Source organism: Oryzias latipes, chromosome 5, assembly GCF_002234675.1.
Source record: "Oryzias latipes chromosome 5, ASM223467v1".
In the NCBI taxonomy this organism is placed as follows: domain Eukaryota; kingdom Metazoa; phylum Chordata; class Actinopteri; order Beloniformes; family Adrianichthyidae; genus Oryzias; species Oryzias latipes.
This window is the reverse complement of record NC_019863.2, coordinates 12,190,410-12,198,280: the sequence shown is the minus strand read 5'-3', so window position 1 is coordinate 12,198,280 and position 7,871 is coordinate 12,190,410. Positions and strand designations below refer to the sequence as shown.

The window sequence follows — 7,871 nt, the reverse complement described above, 5'->3', positions numbered from 1 at the left end:
AGTGTTTATATAATCCTCACCAGCCCAGTGTTAAAATTACACTTTATAAAGTGTTACTATTTTAACTCTGCAATAGTGTTACATTACTGACATTCTTAGTGTTATTTTTGACACTTCAACAGTGTTTTTTTCACACTAAATTGTGTCAAAAATTAACTCTTATTCTGAGTTGATTCCCATGATTAGTTTTTTTTTCTCTGTACTTTAGTGCCTTTAAAAGACTAGTTTTATATTACGTTAAGTTTACTTTTATAAGTAGTCAAATACAAAACATAAAAGGTTTGGTTCCTATAATGTTGTAAATATGTTTATCTCAATATATACATACAAACAACTGACGATCAGTTGAAGCGTGGCTTTCTTTGATTATACAGAAGTAGGAGCAGATACACAATCATCTTTGCCTACCTATCCCTAGCTTGGTTGTAGGTGCAGCCGCCTGAGAAAACACCAAGTGTAAAAATATTTTACAATGTGAAAGAAATATTATGACATTTGAGAAAGCTTTGAACTCTTTATTAAGAGTAACAAATCATCCAAGCACCATAACATTTTGCGCACAAGGTAAATTTGACCATCATTACAACAAACACAGAGGTACAATATAAATGCTGTCGTCTTCACTGTAGGCACTTTGTAAGTCAAACGGCCTGTGAATGGCAAGACAGTCTGCTTTAATGAAATCATTTTCATTACTTATGAACACTTTGTACGCATGAAAATGCTCATTGAAATGTTCCACCACAAGCTTGTCTACAAGGAAGTAGATCTCTGTGTTTAATAAAAGGATCTTTTGTATCCTACCAAACATTGGAATTTCATCAACAATATCACTGCAGATTATTAGTCCTTGCCTGTACTCTGTACCACATATTTTAATCCAATTAGCTGAAAAGATTTTTTCTGGTGAAAAATTCAGAGCTCTTAAAAACATGTCAACATTGGGCTCATTTTTTAGATTAAATGACTTCAAAGGCCCATACTCAATGCTGTCTAATTGTGATGTCTCCCAATGATACCCAAGTGACATCTGGTGTTTTTTTGCAAGGGATTTAGTAATGTTCTTAAAGTTTTTAAGAGTGTTTTTGAAAATCTTGTGTTTTGCTTCAAATCTCATGCTCCACATATGTATCAAAGGTCCAATTTTTCTTATGCAAGCTGGGTAATGTATCATGAAATGGTGTTTGGGAATAAGATTTCTACCTGGATACAACACTTTAAACAGGCTGTGATGTTCAATTATTAAATATTTCAAAAGCACAGTCATACCGAATGAAACAGAAGTTGAAAACACTATGTTAATTATCTGGAGTAACAGAAGCAGCAATGTCCAGTTTTGGTTTCCTTCCGGCACAATATCCCCAAAGACCAAGGGAATGTTTCTAACAAGACACAGGGTCTGAATGGCATTCAGTCCAACACTGTTGCCACAACTGTCCAAAGTAAGCCTGGTAGGGCGATTTTTGCGTTCCAGGTACCCGTAGTCAAAAGCATAAATTCTGGACAGTAGCTCAAATTTTGACAAAAAATTTTCTGACAGATATTCCAACAATAACTTTATCTCATATTGAGCCACCCCTTCAAGAATGTCATGCATTATGTCAAATGAGAAATTGTTTGAAACATGAAAGTAAAGCAGACTATTCAGTGGTGAATTTTGCTTTAAGCCAAAAACAGATGACTTTTGTGGCTCCGACTGTAATTGTTTGCAATGCATTTCAAAAACATTTCTTTCACGCAGAGTTACCTGGAAATCGTCCTCATTGTAAATTCTCTGGGCATCATCTTTTTCAATCAAGCACAAACGACAAAAATAATGCCCATTAAAAGACTCTGTAAAACCCAGAATTGTGTGCATTCCTAGGTTGTCCCCAGTTATCTGACAGATGGTTCCATGGACTTTTTCTGTGGAGAATGGAAGGTAAAGGCCTTCGTGTTCCAATATTTTGATATCATTAATCAGAGGCTGCAGAATAGGATCAAAGCCATATTTCTTAACATCATCTGTGTGAAACAGTGCAACCAAATGAATGTTCATGAGAGCAGAATTAAACTTGGCTGGCAAATTTCTAAGGACAAAATAGAGGGCACCAACTTTATGAACAGTGCGTTTTGAACCAAGTGGGTTAGCTGTTTCGAAATCATCATAATACAACAGAATTTGTAGAGAATTTGGCTTTTCTGAGAAAAGTGGGTGTGCTTTAAAATAACTTCCATCGCAAAAGTCTTCAAGTACATTAGTTTTTGAGAAGTGATGATGTTTGAGAAGTTTACATATTTCAGAATTTCGGCATATAAATTTAATTGTTTCTAAAATCGGAATGTAAACAAATGTATCTTTAACTGGAACTTGATCGTAAGTGCCTGTTTGTTTATTTTTACGATTGTCAAATCGAACACCTAACATTATTTCTACAGGCTCAACTATCCCCCATTTGTTCTTGAAGTATTTTACTCTTTTTGTTTCTGTGTTAAAGCTCAAAAAGGGATTTTCAAATTTGTCAAAGGTTTTTTCTAGTGAAGGTCTTATTGGGTTGTCTGGAGGCAAAGCAGACAAAACTTCAACTTTGATTTGAGACTGCATTTCAGTTGTAAGTTCTTGCATATCACTAATTATAGTTGAAACAACACTGTTTGCCATTCCACTTCCTTGGAGTTTAGCTATAATTGAAGTGCAGATACTTTTAACATTCTCCTTTTGAGGACTTGATCCACTATTCTCAGAACATCCAGCCTCTGACCTCAGAGTTTCATCTGCCGAATTTACTTCTGTTGTGTCATTGAAAGAAGGGGCCTCAAATGGTTCTAAGTTTGCTGAATTACCACTCTGTAACTTGTCCCTGTGAACAGTTTCCAAATGCTTTTTGAAACCAGAATAAGTTGAAAACTGACGCCTACAACAACCTTGTGCACAAAGCAACTTAAACCTGGTGCTTGGATAAAAACTATGGTCAAGTCTTAAATGGATTGTCAAAGACTTACAGGTCACATGAACAGCCTGACAAATGAAACACTTAAACATATTTTAAGCTAGTTGAGCAGTTTAGCACGCAACTCACGAACTCTCGGAGACTCGTCTGTTGTTGTGACATCGATGTTAAAGATGGTTGTTTGAACAAAAGTGTAGAGCTGGACCAGGGATTCCTCATAGGACAAGTTGAAAACATAGTGGGATTTAAAGAGTTCATCAAACGCGCCCAGTGAACTAGTGGCTTGGCAGGGAATGAGCTGTTTGTCCACAATGATGTAGAAGGTCTCAATTTTGTTCTGGGTTTGGCCAATGGCAAGGATGTAGGGTTGCTTGCCTTCACGTTTTTGCAGGTGTTCACCAATGCTGCAACATGACTGAAAAAGAAAACATTGACAAAGATTTCAAAATAAATAGATATTTTAGGATATGAGTGTTACTTCTTGGGTGCAAACATTATCTCCAATTTAGAGAATTCAGGCCAGACTGAGATAGCTCAGACATCTTGAAAAAGACCAAAGAGGACGTTTATGGATACAGTGGAGGAAGACATAAAGTTAGCTAGTGTTTGTTAGGGGATGCAGAATTTGGTTAGATAACTTTCAATTAGAAATGTATGCTGAAACACAAAAGTGTACACAAATTAATATTTTGCACAACTTAAAATAAAAAATATGAACACATTTGTGCATGACCTACCTGTGATTTTTTTTCACTCCCAGTTTGTAAATATTGTAAAACCCATACCTTATGAAAGTGCACCATTTTAGGTACAGCATCAGTGGGGCTTATTTTAATCCTCTTTCGTCCTGCTGTGGGTGGCAACAGATGAAGAAGGAGCAGCAGTGAAGCCATATCACTGTCCCAGTCTATCAAAATATAAAAAAATAACAGAGAATTTGGGAAGAAATTATTATTATCCACTCTGAACACAGAGATAATACAGTGTAAACTATCATATTTATAGACAATGTAATGCTTACTGGTCTCATCATTCTCTGTTAAGTTTTCAGCAGCTTTCAAAAGTTGAAACAATTCATTTGTCCGTGTCAGGTGTTTGGCCTCCTCAATGATCTTTTGCTTAAATGTCGTGTCCCACTTTTCAAGCATCCTCGAGGCAGTTTCAGCTCCAAACACCAGCACAAAGTCTTGGTTAAGCTGTTAATTACATAAAAGGGAAAATGTATTATATGAATGAATACTTTACAGTGAGCTGTCAAAATCTACCAATATTTGAAAAAGGTCAAGATCATTACAAACGCTTACAAGTCCTTTGACATCTAAAAAACGTGGAAAGACTTTGAAGACTTCTTCTGTTCTTTGTGGATCATGGATCAGTTCCTGGCGGTGTTTAAAGGTCTTCTTCATCTTTTCCATAACACTTGTGTCGTCATTACAATGGAGAAGAAATGATATTGCCTCTTTGCAGGCATCTCCAGTAAGTTGCTGAGGCACTCCATCTGCTGATCTTTTGCGGTTTGGTCCATGGGCTTCAAGATCTTTAGCTACTTTGACCGGCCTCTGATACTTCTTTCTGGATATGGTCTTGAGGCGCCATGCTAAATATCCAGTGCCCTTTTGTGCATCATAAAAGTGTTCCTATTAAATAATTTAAGAATAACAAACATTTCAAAACACAGCTGCAGACAAATGCTGTCTTCTTGTTTGTCTAATTTTAAATAAACTTACATAGCCCTTTGGAGAAAAGGGGTCCCGCAGTGAAGGAAAAAGTGTTATGATTCCAAGGGCATACTTCTCTTTCTGTTTGTGAGATGGAATCCTCCTTCAAAATTCAAAAGAAAAATAAAACAACATAAAATGAAGAAATCAAGTTAACTTAAACTACAACCAGTTCTACCAAACATCACTTTTGTCTTGTGAATCTAAAAAAATAAAATAGAGCAACAAAAAAGGGCATTTTTCTGTAAAACTACCAGAAGATAACTGTGTGACAACAGTGAAAATAACAGAAAAAACACTAACCCATGTAACTCAGTCATATGGCTAACCAATATGTTGACAAGCTTCCTTCGGGTCCCATGCTTTAGTGAATTTTCTGACTTGTACTCATCTAGAACATCCTCACCTCCTGGCTTCGCATGCAAGGCATTTTCAACCATCTACCCACATACACATAAAAATTGATTAAAAATGAAATAACAATGTTAAGCTTACATTGAGACTATTCTGAACATTTAATAAGACTTGGCTCCATACACTATAACCAAAGGCTACATAGCACAAACGCCCTTACATTTAACATTGTCATGTTTCTTTTTTTAATTAGAGATCCAAATATTTTTAAAAATATATTTTTTAACTTCAAATTGTATACCTCTTTTGCAGCATCTGACTCAGAAATCTCAGTGGTTGATTTACTTAAGACCTCGCAGCTTGTTCCATCTCTGACAGTGGGAATTCCTAGCTCTCTAAAGAAATCAGTCACACTTAAAGTGACTGACTGTTCTTCAGGGAGGGTGGATGGACATGAATGTTCTAAGGGAGAGAAAGGGAAAAAAATGTAAAAATTTGTACAAGAGCTAATGATAAGTTATGTGAAATCATTCAAAAAGTTACTGAAACTTACTGTCTGATATGCTGTCACAAACAGTCAGACACAGGTCAGGTTTGCTTTCTATAAGTTCAAGAAGAACATCTTCCTCCACTGCTGTGTCAAAGTCGTCAAAAATGTGAAGCTCAGTTCCATCTGGAAGTCCAAACTTGTTTTTTACTGGAAAAAAAAAATTGGCATGAGCGAAAGAAAGAAAAAAAGTAATAACATCTGCAGTAATAAAAAAATGTCATTACATTTGATCAAATATTCCCAGCTTCCTTGCATTTTAGCAAAGACCAAATGATGTAAATATTTAATTATACAGAATGCCTGCTCACCTTCACAGATGACATCTGCATAGGTAAATCCTGACTGTAATCGGATGTATTTTTTGGTACTTTCATATTTGACCTTTAGCAGCATAGTGGCAGTTAACAGAAACTGTTAAGGAAAAACAGTACTTTAGTTTCACAGAATTAATTTGCTCTTAGACAAGTTGAAGCATAGATAAACATTTTTGTTCTAATGAACAGAATTCATATCAGTAATACTTTTAAAAATGTGTAATATGCAAAATCAACTTTTTCTAGCTTTCTTTCATAAAACAACTATTACTTGATCAAAAACGTGTCTGGAGTGATTTTCTATTTAACTGACGCACATGCACACACAGAATCTCACCCATCCTGTGACATTTAAGTATTTTATAATAAATAAGTAGCAAAAGGGTCATAAAATTACTGTGTATTTTTTTGTCTCGCGCCCCTGTCAAGCCTCCAATGAATGTCCATTCTCCTCCTCCTCCCCCATCTTTAGATAATTATGGCGCGCAGCAGAAGTTACTTTTCTTATTAATGCTCAAATCACTTTCGATTTAAAAATGTGCTTTTGATTTATTCACACCTGTAATTGAGTCCAACCTTGTACCATAGTTATAACATTAGATTTATAAAGTCCCACTACTACTATATTTCGGATCCTTGTTGTGACAGCGCTCAGTTGTCTTTTAACTATGTTGGGGGCGTTTTTGGCGGTTTTAGGGTCGGTTCAGCGGGGTTTTTTTCTCATGAAAATACCGTACCGGACTAAGTTAGGCTGTATGGCCGCTGGAGTGCCGCTATCCTTTTTAACCTGGAGACGCAACAGGCAGAGACGGCGCTTAACGGACCCGGGCTCTGTCATACAACCTTTTGTTGGGGGTTTGCCGCCCCGCCCCGCCTGTCCAAAATTGGGTTAAGAAAATGAATGAAAGTCCGGGAGCAGAACTGTGTGTGGGGTGTGCGTGTGTGTGCTTGTGTCAGCGTACGCAGCGCCCCCACCCCGGGGACATAGAAGAGATTGGCGGTTTTCAGATTACTTTGAGCTGGAAAACGGTGACACTACCATCCAACACTACCTTGTGCGTACAGTTTAGATCCAGATTCCAGCGCAGACGAGACAAAGACGTTCATGGATCTATTAGACGCATGAGGGGGGCAGAGCGGAGAGACCGGGTCGCCCATTTTAGTAACTGCGTCACATTTGAGGTTTTTTTTTTTCCGAACGGCGCATTTTTGTCTGCTACAATTACAAAAAGAAATACTAAAAACACAGTTTTACATATTACATTATTCAATTTCCAATATCATCAGAAAAATGTAACAAAAATATGTTAAAAATACTCAAGAAAAGGCGATTTTCATTGGAGTGGGTCGCCATGATGATGTAACACTGAAAAACTAGCTAAAGAAAAATAGCGCGTTACTTAACATTAAGAGCAATATATACATCGAAGCTAACTAATATCTATCGCATTACAAGCATGCTTTATGTTTATAAAAGTGAAGAAATTTATATTTTTGTTCTTACCCTTTTGAAATGAATGTCGCAGACGACTTTCCTCCTCCGCTCTCCGAGAAAAAACCGCCAACAGACTTTGAAATAACTCCGTCAGCCGTTGCAGCACAAAGCTCCGCCCCAAATTCTGTTTTAACACTGGATGTGCTCAAAACAACACTAAGATCAACACTTATCAACTCGAAATATTTAACACTGGAAAATTCAACACAAATCAACACTGCAGATTTTGCTGTGTATACACACTCCATGCTACCTTTCACAGTCCAAATGGTCAGCAAAGGTTAATGAGGACAGATAATATAAAATGAACCATAAAGTGGCTTCACTTAGCAGACTACTCCTCAGCTGAGCACTTAAGAAAAACCTCTGAGAAAGAGTCTAAGATAGTTTACTCCATTATCATCAAGATGCCACATAATGAAAATACAGTAGGTGTAAAGCAACACTCAACTTAATGGCTCAATGCTGATACTCTAATTGTGAAAGTAATATCTTAAAAGCTGCAGAAGT

General features: G+C 36.7%; 1 protein-coding gene across 3 annotated transcripts; it reads right to left on the bottom strand.

The window, feature by feature from the left end:
- Positions 1 to 480: 480 nt before the first annotated feature.
- Positions 481 to 7,591, bottom strand: LOC111946284. Of its 3 annotated transcripts, none has more exons than XM_023954914.1 (10): positions 7,371 to 7,591; positions 5,861 to 5,963; positions 5,556 to 5,699; positions 5,304 to 5,464; positions 4,952 to 5,088; positions 4,658 to 4,751; positions 4,235 to 4,567; positions 3,952 to 4,126; positions 3,716 to 3,837; positions 481 to 3,345 (listed from the first exon to the last, which is right to left on the bottom strand). In XM_023954914.1, exon 10 carries the CDS (start codon positions 3,020 to 3,022, stop codon positions 581 to 583), a length of 2,442 nt encoding a protein of 813 aa, XP_023810682.1. In that variant the 5' UTR covers positions 3,023 to 3,345; positions 3,716 to 3,837; positions 3,952 to 4,126; positions 4,235 to 4,567; positions 4,658 to 4,751; positions 4,952 to 5,088; positions 5,304 to 5,464; positions 5,556 to 5,699; positions 5,861 to 5,963; positions 7,371 to 7,591; the 3' UTR covers positions 481 to 580. The 3 variants fall into 2 exon arrangements, with proteins under 3 accessions (XP_023810682.1, XP_023810684.1, XP_023810683.1); XM_023954915.1 differs by lacking the exon at positions 4,952 to 5,088.
- Between the last annotated feature and the right edge of the window lie 280 nt (positions 7,592 to 7,871).

Coding starts and splice junctions, on each gene's coding strand:
- LOC111946284 (XM_023954914.1), bottom strand. CDS start 3,022: ATGTTTAAGTGTTTCATTTGTCAGGCTGTTCATGTGACCTGTAAGTCT.